General features: G+C 35.0%; 1 protein-coding gene across 1 annotated transcript; it reads left to right on the top strand.

The window, feature by feature from the left end:
* Positions 1–652: 652 nt before the first annotated feature.
* Positions 653–10,068, top strand: msto1 (misato mitochondrial distribution and morphology regulator 1). Its single transcript, XM_026289300.1, has 14 exons — positions 653–859; positions 2,528–2,657; positions 3,205–3,274; positions 3,360–3,435; positions 3,522–3,585; positions 4,625–4,790; positions 4,874–4,988; positions 6,055–6,189; positions 6,269–6,421; positions 6,652–6,783; positions 7,911–8,095; positions 8,279–8,383; positions 8,533–8,645; positions 9,508–10,068. The coding sequence occupies exons 1-14, from the start codon at positions 776–778 to the stop codon at positions 9,762–9,764; spliced, it is 1,785 nt and encodes a 594-aa protein (XP_026145085.1). The 5' UTR covers positions 653–775; the 3' UTR covers positions 9,765–10,068.
* Positions 10,069–14,214: the final 4,146 nt, after the last annotated feature.

Genomic DNA, 14,214 nt, shown 5'->3' on the forward strand with positions numbered 1-14,214 from the left:
ACCAGGCTAATTAAATGCAATCGTTAACACTAATGCACACAAGCAGGCTGATATTTGCCTTTTATTGCTTATCAAACACAAAGTATTCTAGTTATAAAATTAATTATTAATATAAAAATCCTTAAATTTAACATTTGTAAAATCTCTATTATTGTAGAATAAAGTATACATTATTTAAAATATTTTGTGTAAAATTAGCACCTGAATCTGAGAATGAAAGTACAACTCTGTTTTCGCACAATTTATTTAGCTGTGCATGTGAAAAAATATATATAAATCAGTTTTCAAATGTCAGACGTTAGCTGATAAAAGTTACAATTTCCTGCACTAAAAAATAAAAAGGAGGAATTCCGCCTGTACAGAACTTGAGCAGATCACGCACTTGTATCTGTATTAGTGTGTATACTGTTCAGCTGATATGACACGAAACTAGCATATAATGAAATGATTTTTAAGATACAGGAAATGTGTTTTTAAAGTTTTCACAACAAGACAGCTATTCTGAAACTCTTGTTTATTAGCGCTGCACATGTGCGCCGGACAGGCGCGGTGAAACCGAACTAACTCTCCGCCGAGTGACAGCTCCCTCAGCCAATCACAACGCTCCGTGCGCTGTGACAGCCAATCAGAGTGTGGGATTGCCAGAGGGACGCGCGCACACAAGCGGAAGTTTGTCTGTGTCGCCGCTGTGTGTTTTCAGGACGCATCATGAGAAATATCTTGCTTATTTTGACTGAGCTAATACTTAAAATGTTTTAAATATCTGAAGGGCATCATGAGCGGCACGTGTAGGGAGATTATTACACTCCAGCTGGGGCATTATTCCAACTTTATCGGGACGCACTGGTGGAATTTACAGGTGAGTTTGATGAATAGCGAATGTATTCGGTTTATTTACTGCTACATGTGTGACGAATCAATTCATCAAATCAGTGTATTTGAACGTAGCACGTAGCTTCAATAAAGAAGATTGTCTGTCTGTTTGTTTGTTAGAAAAGTAACAATAGATTCTACAGTAAAACTATGGTATATTAGCATTAGAAATCACTGGCGCGAAATCAAGATGATAAATAATCTTACAGCTTCTAATACGATTTCAAAGAGATCCTGGATTCATATTTTATGATTTTATAACAATAACACAACGTTCAGAACGTTCTGGAAAGACTTTCTTAAAGTTACCAACACAGTAACCTCAATACAACTTCAGTTCAGGTATCTGATCTTTAATAATGTTCTCAATATGTTATTTATACAGCGTTCATCAAACATTTCTCTTCGAGTTGGACGTCCGTCAAATGTATCTTTTAAATGTTGCAATTGTTTCAGAACGTTCACATTTCGAAGTAACGTTTCCAAATATATTCGCAAAATAACGAAATGGAATCTTCCCAATAAAAGTTATGAAATTAATCTCCAACATTAGTGATTAAAATCCAGTATACTTTATAAACATGTACAGTTAAATACACATTTAACTGTACATGTACAACTGTAAAAAGCACACATTTGATTAATATGATGGTTTGGAAAAAAATCTGTTATATTGGTATTAGATTTGTTGATATGGTGTTTCCGTTATCTTTGCTAATATAGTTTTTAGTAATGTTTAGTAACTTGTTTGTATTTAAATTTTGTTTGTTTGTGTGTGTGTGTGTGTGTGTGGGGGGGGGGGTCTGTATAATTTGTATAATTAATTTAATCTAAATATTTCAATAGAGTTTTTATTAGTGCTGTCAAATGATTAATCACATCCAAAACAAAAGTTTTTGTTTACATTATATATGTGTGTGTACTGTGTGTATATATATATATATATATATATATATATATATATATATATATATATATATATATATATATATATATATATATAAAAAATGGTAAAAATACACACCCATACAGTACATATTTTGAAAATATTTACGTGTAGATATTTATATTCATATAAATGATATCATATATAAATATATTTAATATAAACTTAACATATTTTTCTCAAATACATACATGCATGTGTGTGTGTGTGTGGTAATATACACAGTACACGCACAGATATAGTGTAAACAAAAGCTTTTATTTCGTGATTAATCGCGGTTAATCGATTGGACTTCATCTTACTTTTGCATAACACAGACATCTAAAACCTTCAAAAATAGGAAGTTAGCAGAGCTTATGTTTGTTAGCTAGGAAGAGTGACTGTAATAATAAAACTGAGTAATTATGATCAAGTGTTTGCACACTCTCATGATGTTACTATCATGCAACATGGAAATACTCTAATCTTCACTGAAGTGCATTGAAGTGTCATGTAGATTTGTGAGAATATAAGTGCGGAGATTTAATGAGTGTGTTGTAGGCGTCTGGTCTGATCAGTGTGTGTGTGTGTGTGTGTGTGTGTGTCTGATCTGATCTTTGTGTGTGTGTGTGTGTGTGTCTGATCTGATCTTTGTGTGTGTGTGTGTGTGTGTGTGTGTGTGTGTGTCTGATCTGATCTCTGTGTGTGTGTGTGTGTGTGTGTGTGTAGGATGCGGCGCTGGTTTATGACTGCGATGCTCCGCTGGGAGAGCTGCAGAGCGACATGTTGTTCAGAGAGGGTCTTACTCTCGGTGGACACGTCACATACACACCTCGACTCATCGCCATGGACCTCAAAGGTGAATCACACACACACACACACACAGAAACAGATGTGGAAATATCCTGAAGCACACGTAAATAAATGAATCCAACATTGTTTATAAAAATGCAAAGATAAATATGGATTAAACATTAACAATATGGATTAAATAATATAATGATATGCACAAATCAGTGATGTTTTTATTACATTACATAATAAATAAAAAGAAAACATGGAATAGAATAAAAATAGAGCAAGCTAGTGATAAGAGGCCTTTTTGTGCTTTCTGTTAATTATATAATAAATGAAACAAAAAGATTAAAGAGGTTTTTTAAAGATAAAAAGAAGTTAGTAAATTAATAGAGAGCAAGTCTAAAAGAGGCAAGATTTATTAAAAAGAATCAAATTAAAATAGAAATCTAGCTTTAGATATTTTTGTGCATATGGACACTTTACTGTCGCACATCTTTATAAACGAGTCCTCTGATCTCTCTCTAGCATTAATGCTCGACTGTGGCAGTCAGATCTAATGATTGCTGGTTTCTGAGTGTGATCTCGTGTGTATGTGTTGATATCCTCAGGAAGTCTCCAGACGCTGAGGAAGGAGGGCAGTCTGTATGGCACAGAGAAGGAGAACAGCACCTTTACGTGGTATGATCCTGATCCTGATCCTGATCCTGGTCTGTTCAGGTTTCTCTGCATCTCTTCTGTGTTTCAGTCTGTTCTCTGCTCTTAGGGAAGGACAGGTCATGACCCATAAAGAAAGCCCTCCCACCAAGAACGCCTTCCTACAGGAGCTGGACAGTCTGGATGTGAGTGTGACTGTGATGATGAGGATCTGAGAGAGAGATGCACGCGTCTGAACACTGTCTGTCTGTGTCTGTGTTTGTGTGTCTAGACGGGAGGTTTACTAGCAGAGCCGGACATCATCTGTTCTTCCTCTGCTGTGGCTCACTGCTCCGGTACGACTGACAGACCTTATATTACCCTGATTAACATCTCTATTCATGGAGATCATTCACATTTATAAGTGTTTAGCAGATGCATTTTTCTCAAATGACTTGTGTTGTGTTATCAGTTCATGCGTTCCCTGGGAATCGATCCGTTGATCTTGATGTGGGGTTATTATTTACAGCTAAAACTATAATGAAAATATGGTTACGTCAAACAAATTGAACAATAATTGAAATAAAATATATGCAAATTTAATATTTTATTTCAGGTAGTTACGAAAACAGCATTTCCGATTTTTTTTTTTTTTTTTTTTACTAAAATAACAAAAAAAAAATGTATAGACCTGTAAAAAAAGAAAAAATTGATACAAATGAGAAAAAAAAAAAGACAAAATTACTAAAACTTTAACTTCAATTGTAGTGAAACCAGAAAATCTCAAAATAAACTCTAATACAACTGAACTAAATATAATACATTTTTAATAGAATTTACTAGAATTATTAGGTTATGTAATCAATTTGTCTATTAGGTTATTAGTATTATTAAATATTAGTATAGTATAGGCTACTAAAATAAAAATGTCAAATACTATGCAAATATTAGAATTATATTAAAATAACAAAGAAATGAACAATTCATCAATGCTCTTTATTTTTTTTAAATAAAAGCACAGTCTATTGTCTTAATTAAATTAATTAAATGAAATATTATAAAGTGATATAATAAAGTTTCATTAATAACTTGCTCCATCTCTGAAACCACATTCTATTCTTCTGACATCGATCTCAATTTTATTTTTAACCATCTAACCCCAAAATTATCTTTCATCTTGCGTTTAATTTTCTCCGTTACTATCCCGCCTGACTCAGAAATGTTAACTTTTTTTAAATAATGAAAATGTAATTCAAACCTTTGCATGTGTTTCACGACTATTCTGTATTATATTGATTCTGTATTATGTTTATTCTTCATTACCCTAAGTGTAGCTATTATTCTTTGAGTAGACGCAGTAAATCAAGCGTGAAATATTGTGTGTAACTCTTAAAGTGAGCAGCGCGGGAGCGGGAGTTGCCATGGAGACGGTGAACAGCAGACTGGAGCGGATGCAGAGATCCTATTGGCTGGAGGGGAGTGTGAGGGTGTGGTCAGACTTCCTGAGGATCCACCTTCATCCGCGCACCGTGTCCATCATCAACCAGTACAACCACGACGGGTGAGTCTCACAGTCCAGTACTCGCAGTGTTCTGGATATATGATGATGAGTCTGTGATGAACCGCTGTGTTGTGTGTGTGCAGCGAGTCGGAGCGTCTGGAGGCGTTCGGGCAGGGCGAGGCGCTCTTACGGGGATCAGTGCTGGAGGATCTGGAGGACCGGCTGCATTTCTTCGTGGAGGAGTGCGACTATCTGCAGGTAAACCACGGATCACAAACACAGCGGCAGAATCTCGGGAAACCTCAGGGGTGTGTCCCGGTCCTGTGGGTGTTTAAGCCTGTTTAGTCGCATTTGGGACAAACATTCTCTTTTGAAATGGAGAAAACGAATGAGATGGAAAGGAAAACTGTTATTTCAGTGCTTTGCGTCAGTTTTCTGAATGTTTGTGTTGATGGAGGAAGCAACACTTTTCAAGTGAACACAGAGTGTTTTTGTGAGCGAATGCATTGATTCTCAGAGGAATGCAAAGGTTTTCTAGCAAACAAAGTTTCTCGGGGAACGCCAAAGATTTCCAAATAATTTTTTTCTTAGGGGAAGACTAATGTAAATATCTGTTAAAATTTTGATGTCATATTTCGACTTTTTATTTAATTTGAGTGTGTCATAATTTAGAGATTTGTCATAATTTTGACTTTTTATATAATTTCAATCTGACTTTCATAAATGTGACTTTTTATGTCAGTTGCAACTTGATTTCAACATTTCATTTAATGATTTCAATATTTTATGTCATGATTTTTACTTGCTTTATCAAAATCTCAAAAAAAATTTATATCAATTTTAATTTGGTTTGTCATAATTTTGACTTTCTGTGTCATAATTGCAACTTTTTATATTAAAATGTTTACTTTTTATATCTTAATGTTGATGTTTTTTCATAATTTCAACTTTTTGTGTCAATTTTGACTTTTTATATTATAGATTTGATGTTTTATTTAATAATTTCAACTTGGCATGTCATAATATTGACTTAGTATATTATGATTTTGACTACCATGCCATACTTTATGCCATAATTTTGATTTGTGTCAGTATCAAGAATTTGTATTTAATGATATCAGCATTAAAGTCACAATTTCAACATTTCTTCTCATAATTCTGACTTGAGAAAGTTTGCTTATTTTTATATATCAGAAGTAAACTTCCATAGTCTTCCTTAGTTTTTAAATAATGTATGGTATGTATTATAGTCTATTATGTATAATAATCTTTTATGTGAGCATACATTCAAATGTAAAGCGTGCCTCTGTTCTCTCCCGCTCAGGGTTTTCAGGTGTTGTGTGATCTGGCTGATGGTTTCTCAGGCTTGGGGTCAAAGGTCACAGAGATGTTGCAGGACTCTTACGGGGGGCGTGGCCTCCTCACCTGGGGCGTGGCACCTGTCAATCACCCAGAAACGGTGAGATCATTCAAGCGTTCCTGCTTTCGTTCACTATCACTTCATCTGTGGCTAAATCAGTGTTGTCTTCTGATGGCAGAGCTCTATAAAGGACTTGTACCACATGATGAACTGTGCGCTAGGAACACTCCAGATGGCCAATCACAGCTCGTTCTTCTGCCCTTTGACCCTGAGAGGCGGGTTAATGAGACGGCCGCCTCCACCCACAGCCTTCCCGCTGCTCAACTGTGACGTAAATACTCTGATGATTCAGTCTTTAGTTTATATAGTTCTTGATTTAGTTCATGCTCCTTCCTGTCTTTCCTAGCCGATACCGATAATATTCTGGCATTTTCTGTCCAAATCCGATATTGTGTTTATACTATTGTGTTTATCGTTGCATCCCTTCTCTCCACTGATGCTCTGTGTATTTGAGCATGTTTTCAGTGGCTGTTTCGTGATGTGTTTGTCCGTCTCTCTCAGCCGATGCTGTGGTATCACTCCAGCTCGGTCCTGGCTCTGGCGCTGGACTGTATGACGTCCTCGTACAGACTGAGACAGAACAGCGCACCCATGTGGCAGCTTTCAGACGCTCTGGCCGTCTCGGGAAGGAAGGTCAGTATAACCGCCGCACTGTTAAAATGACTGTGAATTTAACGGTAAAAGACTGTAAAATTGCTACAGTAAAAACCTTTTAAATTGTTAACAGTAAGTTCCCCTACTATATACAGTGTAAAACTGAATTGGACATTACATGTAATTTCACAGCAGTATACTGTTTTTATAAGTTGGGAAAAAGAAAACAAAAAAATTACTTTGAATTTAACGGTAAAAGACTGTAAAATTGCTATGGTAAAAAAACTTTTAAATGGTAAACAGTAAATTCCCCTACTATATACGGTGGAAAAACTGTATTGGACATTACATGTTATTTTATGGTAATATACTGTTTTTTAATTTTTTTATCTGAAAACCTAAACAGTAAAAAATTACCTTGAATTTAACGGTAAAAGACTGTAAAAATTCTACAGTAAAAATAATTTAAATGGTTAATTCCCCTACTATATACAGTGAAAAACTGTATTTTTTGAAGTGGAAAAAAAGTGTAAAAAGTGGCTGCGAATTTAACGGTAAAAGACTGTAAAAATGCTACAGTAAAAACCTGTTTAATGGTAAGTTCCCATACTATATGCGGTGAAAAACTGTATTGGTCTTCACATATCATTTTACGGTAATATACCAATTTTTTTATTTATTTTTTTGGAAGAGAAAAAGAATGTATTATTTACAGTGAATAACCGTAAATTGACAAATTTGATTTTTATTTTTTAAATAAGTTACTCCTTATTTTTTCTCATCTTTTGTTTTCATTAAGGTTGTGTGTTACATTTAATGTTGTTAAATTAATGTAAATTGCATTATGATTAGATAAATGTGTGTTACCATGATGGTGTTTGTGTTAATCATTTAATTTAGTAATTTATTAAATATTTTACAATATATAGCCTATAACGTCTGATTTTATTTTATCACAACTATAGTTATAATTAATATAATCTTTAATAATAATAATTAATATATAATAATATAATAATTAATAATAATTAATATAATCTTATAATATTTAAACTGAACTTTTATTTTGGTAGGCTTTAGCAAAGATTGCTTGATTTTCTGTGAGTTTCTCATGATAGTTTAATTTTTTTTGCACATCATGGAAATCATGGGGTCTTGTTTTGCAGGTTGTTTCAGCGTACAGCTCTGTCCCATTTCCCATGATGCACGGGGGCTGTCTTCCGGACGCTCTGGATGCATTAGGTGATGTTTTGCCCTGGAGATCCATATCAGCGTGTCCCGAGCTCGGAGACGGGCGCTGTTTCGGCCAGTCAGTGACTCTCAGAGGTTTAGACGGACAGAGTTTAGTCAGGTCAGACCAACTGCTCATTTACAGCTGCAGTTTGACTGATTCTCCTTGTTGAAGAGCATCGTTTTCAAAGCAGTGTGTTTATTATTGTTTAAGAAGTACCAATAAATAAACTAAAAATAAATGTAAAAATAATCCTGAAATCACACTGTGAATATTGTCTGATATTAGTATTATTCGTTGCAGTCCGTTGCTCCCCGGCACAGAGCCGCCCAGCTCCCTGCACTACGAGCGCTCCGGAGAGGATGTTCTGACCGCATACATCAGATCACATTACCCATCAACACCACTGTGAGTCACACACACACACACACACACACACACACACACACACACTCTCTCTCTCACTGTTACAGCACTGCACTGATCTTCAGCTCTGAGACGTCATGCCATATTCTCTCTCTGTGTGTGTGTGTGTGTGTGTGTGTGTGTTTGTGCAGGGCGGTTCAGCTGCTGTCCAGCGCCAGTAAAGTGACCCCTCCGTTCCCCCAGATCTTCAGTCCGGCTCTGACTCCGCAGGGTTTCCTCCAGAACCAGAGCGCTGCTGATTACAGTGAGTGTCGCTCTATAACCATCAGCTCCTGAGCACAGTATTCCTCTGCAAGCCACACCCACATGTTGAGAGCGACGCCCACATCTCAACATCCAATCAGCAAGCCACAAGTCCTGCCCTATATTAGCTTTCCTTCTTCAGTAATCCATTTCACTCAGATGTACATCACAATACAGAAGAAATAATCAGTTTCTACTGCCATTTCATCACAACTTTTATTATTTACTATTAGTTTACTAATAATACTTTTTTTATAAAGATTTGAAAACTAAGTTTAGGATTCTTAGGTACCTTATGGCTTGCTTATATTATATTAATTTATTAGGCATTAATTAACATGTTATGCTTTTGAAACGGTATTATTGAAATTATTATTATTGTTTGTATTATTGTTTATCCTTGTAAATACTGCAGTTCAATCACATCGAGATGAAACCAAATAACTGATTTCTGCAGTTTACGCAACTTGTGGCTTTTTTTGTTTGTCGCGTAAAAAAAAAAAAATCACAGTGCATGGGAGGAAAGGAAATCAATTATTTATTAATTTAATGAATAATGCATTATTAAAAATAATTTGTTAAATATTTTTAATAATGCATTCATTAAATTAATAAATAATTGATCAGTAATTGTCAAGTAATACTAATAGTAGATACATGTGTTTCGGGTTTATTTGGTCATTTAGCAGATGCTTTTCTCCAAAGTGACTTTAACTTGTTTTTGCTCTTGAATCTTCCGAGTGGTTTCTGTTTGCTATGTTACAGGCGGCTGATTTACTGATAATCAATGTTATAACAGTATTGTGTTTGTCTCGTGAGTGTTGGCGGAGCGGTTTTCTTCATGTGTTGGTCGTGTCTCTCAGCTTCCTGTCAGCCGGTGGCTGGTCTTCCTGTGCTGACGTGTCTTCAGTCCAGTCCTGCTGTGGGTCTCCAGCTGTCTGAGCTCCAGAAAGCCTGTTCTGCGTTGGATCTGCGTCGAGTGACCGCCAGCTTCCTGACACACGGCCCCGAGCCGGCAGAGATCTCCGAGTCCATGGAGCAGCTCCGCAGCCTCGCTCAATGCTACCGCCTCGACCTCTGCCGCTCTTCATCTGACGAGGACGATGATGAGGATGACTAGGAGACTCCAGTGGACTCTTCCTCACGCTGCCGACGCGGCTCAGAGCATGCTGCCTCCGGGAATGATGGGATAGCAGCTCACTGAACACACCCTTCAGAAACAGCTGGAGTATAATGAAGAGAGATGAAGAAGAGCAGACTGTGAGCAGGAGACGTGGTGGCTTTCTCACATTTGTTCATGTCTGTGTTTATGTAAACCTCATTGAACCTGCTTCCCAATTAAAGATCAATATAAATGTGTGTGTGTGTATATATGAAGAGTTCAGATGCAAAAGCCTCTAAGTGCCATTTAAAATTGTCGTCTAAAATTCGTTATATAAGGTTTTACCAGGCACTTTAATGGCAATTTAACATTTATTGCATGATAAAAATGCTAATTTTAGAATAAATTTTTAAATGACACTTAAAGGCTATTGTATCTGCACTCAATATATATATATATATACAGTAGTCAGCATGTGAAGTGGATCAAATAAAGTTGAAGTTGTCCTTAAGAACGCTTTTAGGTTAACTTTGATGAAGGGTTTTGATTCACTTAAAGTGTTGACTAGTGTATATACACATCATACATACATATACATATATGAAATTGGGTTATTGAATTGTTAGTGAAGTGTAGGTCTGCTATACCCTTCAAGAAAGTTAACGGTTATTATTTAAAATGGACATTGACCTTCATCAGCTACTGAATACATGTTTCATGAAATCATTTTATTGTTTGTTTGTTTTGTTCTTTGCTTTAATCTGAAGGAAATATAAACCTTTAAAATTAAGTGGGACTAGTTTGTTTTTTCATCGCACAATTCAAAATCAAATGAGTTCACAAACTTTATGGATATTTACCGATCTCTATCATCTCTTGGAGTCTCATTTCTTTTTTTTTCATAGATGGCGCTCTTCAGAAATAGGCTTTCTTATGACGTCTTACTAAGGAACTTAAAGGAATAGTTCATTCGAAAATGGAAATTGTTAATTCTGGCATTTACTTATGCTTCATGTTAGTATGGACTGGGGAAAAAACAATGGATGTCAATGGCAATGACAACAAACATTCTTCAAAACATCTACTTCTAATATCAACGGCAGAAATAAAGTGATACAGTGCATGTTTGGGTTTGGAACAACTTGTGGAAATAAGTGATGACTGAATTTAAATTTTAATATTGGTCAAAATTAGATATTTGTGATCTAAGCGTTTTGTAACATTGAAGTTATATCAGGTTTGAAGATCAGATTTGTCTCTTTTGTTTGTTTGTGCAAGAATTATATTGGCCGAAATACTAGTGCTGTGAAATGAGTTGATGTGAATATGGTTCAGTGTAGGTTGCTCTTAATATGCAATTGCTATATGGAAGAGTGTGAAGTGTCCTACATGCCAAGTTCAAATACCAATTAAAAATAAAGAAAATTGGAAAGTACTAAATATTTCGAATACTAATTAATGTATGTTAAGTATTTTACTCTGTTAAAGAGTTAGTTGTGTATGCTAAACATGGCCAATGTGGAAGGCCAAAAGGGTCAAAAACACGTGAATTTTTACGCAACATGTTAAAAATCAGTTTCAACGGGTCAATGTCATTGGCTGCTCAGGACTTGGGTCAAACCACTTCTGTGAGTTTAGGGGGGTGTACCATTCATAGTCTAGGAAACCACCATTTAACATGCTACAGATCAGCTTATTCAGACTAATTATTTTGTATTTCTTTTCTTTTTTTTTTTGTATAGCCTATAAAAATAATATATTTAAATTGCAGTTTTATGAAATGTATATTTTTACCACTCATGCCTTGTTGTAAATAAACACATTAGCGGACATTCTAGCTTTAATAGTGATCAAACTTAAAGGGTTAGTAACTAATCTGTTTTATGGATGGTAACTGTAAAATTATTACTGAAATTATTATTAGTTACAGTACTAATTACTGCAAAAGTAATATTATTACAATGACTAAATTACTATTAACTAGTTACTGCTCAACTGACTTTCAGTGAAAAAAATAATAATTTGTACATTTCTCCTGCTGAAAAATAACTGATAAAAATGTAAGAAAATTGAGTGCTCAAGAGAAATTTTTCATATCCGTCTTATTTAACATTCAAAATCTCAAGACATAAATAAGGTAAGTTAAGGTACATCAAATTTTGTGTTGATAGTATAAAGTATCTGAAAGTTACAGTATTTTGCGACGAAACACGACTTTTTGTTTAGCTCTTGACTGCCCAAAGGATTTTTAAATACTGTTTTCTGAGTGCCATACACAAAAATAACAACTTGTAGCGCCACGAATGTAGCCAGGATAGCCAAAAAGTATAGTCTGATAGAAATGGTAATTTTAGCATTTAAATATTCTCATGCTGAGAAATAGGTAAATTTAGTGTGATCAAGTGAAATTTTTTATATTCGTATTTGACCATTTCAGATGATATATGACACATGACTATCTGAGCTGTTTGAGGTTTAAGACATATGCACAGTTAGTGCCGTAGGCTGTGTTAGTGAGGTGATTTGATGCTTGTGTGGTTTATAAAGTCATTTTAAATACATAAAGGTTTTTGGTAAGTCAAAATGTCATTTTTTTTCTTGTCAGAAAAGCTAATGGATACATTTGTGAGCGATAAACTCATTGAGTGGAGTCTTATCGATACGTTTGACGGTAAGTTCATGTTTATTATACATTTTAAAGATTTTACATACATAATTGATTGTGATAATCAGTCGTGTAACTTAAATGCAGATATAATTTTGTTTCGTGCTATAGTTAAAGCAGCACTTTGTAACTTAGTGCTCAGAATGTACACAATTTATATAATGAGCGAATACATCATATACCCATTTTTCCAAATCGTCTTGTTCTTAATCACCTTGGTACAACTAAGTACCAACTTAACAACTAAGGGGTAGAAATTGGGATTGGGCCCAAGTCTTCTCAAAAAATAACAATGTGATGTTTATCTGCTTACCCCCAAAGGGCATCCAAGATATAGGCGACTTTGTGTCTTCAGTAGAACACAAATTATGATTTTTAGCTTCAGGCGTTGCAGGCTTTCCACCGTATTATGCATGGCAACGGTAACAAAACCTACGAGAGTAAAAAAACATGCAAAGACAAATCCAAATTAAACCCTGAGGCTTGTGATGATACATTGATGTGTAAAGACGACTGATCAGTCAAACGATCAGTCTGTGCAAGAAACTGAACAGTATTTATATTGTTTACCTCTGATTCACGCAATGTTTGAACCGTTCGAACTCTTGTGAACGCATGTTCACAGCAGCAGACGCCTGAGACGCTTCTTGCTTTATGTTGGATCGCAGACTTATAAGTGCATTACCACCACCTTTCTCTCAAATGGTTTCTCAGAGGTTTTTTCTCAATTCTGTCAACAATGGAGTTTTTGTTCCTTGCTGCTGTCGCCTCTGGCTTGCTTAGTTGACAGCGATATTGTCGACTTGATTGTACAGATACTATTTGTACCGAACTGAACTGGATGATAAATCACTGTCAATGATGAACTAACTTTAACTGAAAATTTATTGTTTACTGTTGTCTTTTTGCATTATTACACATTATTTTCCTATTTTATCCTGTAAAGCTGCTTTGACACTGTATTTTTTAAATATTACAGACACATTACACATAATACATGGAAAATACATTTGCAAATGAACTTTGCTTTCCATTTGAAATTTGGCAGTCACCAACTGTATTGCAAGAAAACTCTGTCTTTAATTATTCACCCTGGTCTGAAAAATCTTACGGGTTTGTAACAACATGAAGGTGAGTAATAAACGACAGAATTTCATTTCATTTTTGGGTGAACTATACCTTGAACTACCCTAAACAGTGCACATCTACAAAGGAGTCTTTACTTGATATACATTTTAGGACATTATTAAATTATTTTAAATTCTCTTTTTTAAAATTGTAATTGTCAATGTCATTTCACTGTGTATTTAAATAGTTAAACATGTCAAAATATAATAGTTACACAGACAGACACATGTCGTTCAGAACCAATTTTCTTATTTATTTCAACTGTATTTCTGTGGTTTTTGCATTTGCTGAAATAAAAAAAGAGCATTCTAAATAAGCTGTATTCTTACTTATGTATTAATCCATGAGAATTATGAGAATTATTTATTATGAGAATAACCCAGCAAGAAAAACTCAGAAACACAAAAATGCAAACACATAAATGGTAAAAGTGATTATATCTTGGGTTTTTCCAACAAGACATATTAAAATGTGTAAACCATGATGCTGGGTTACTTTAACCCAGTAGGGTTGTGCCCGAAGCCGAATACCTTATTGAGGCAATCGAGACTCAGTAGGACCTAATGATCTGAATAAGGTGTGTTTAAGGAGACGTTGAAAACATGCATGAACATGTTAGCACACAACTGGCTTTTCTCTCGAATTTGTGAGAGCATGCACATGAGTTATGAGTAG

The sequence above is a fragment of the Carassius auratus genome, chromosome 19, assembly GCF_003368295.1.
Source record: "Carassius auratus strain Wakin chromosome 19, ASM336829v1, whole genome shotgun sequence".
Taxonomy (NCBI): Eukaryota; Metazoa; Chordata; class Actinopteri; order Cypriniformes; family Cyprinidae; genus Carassius; species Carassius auratus.

Excerpts from the sequence above, each read along its gene's own strand:
- msto1 (XM_026289300.1), top strand. The coding sequence starts at position 776 with ATGAGCGGCACGTGTAGGGAGATTATTACACTCCAGCTGGGGCATTAT. Across the intron at positions 6,422-6,651 it reads TCCCGCTGCTCAACTGTGAC|CCGATGCTGTGGTATCACTC; the intron begins GTAAATACTCTG and ends CGTCTCTCTCAG. Across the intron at positions 6,784-7,910 it reads TGGCCGTCTCGGGAAGGAAG|GTTGTTTCAGCGTACAGCTC; the intron begins GTCAGTATAACC and ends CTTGTTTTGCAG.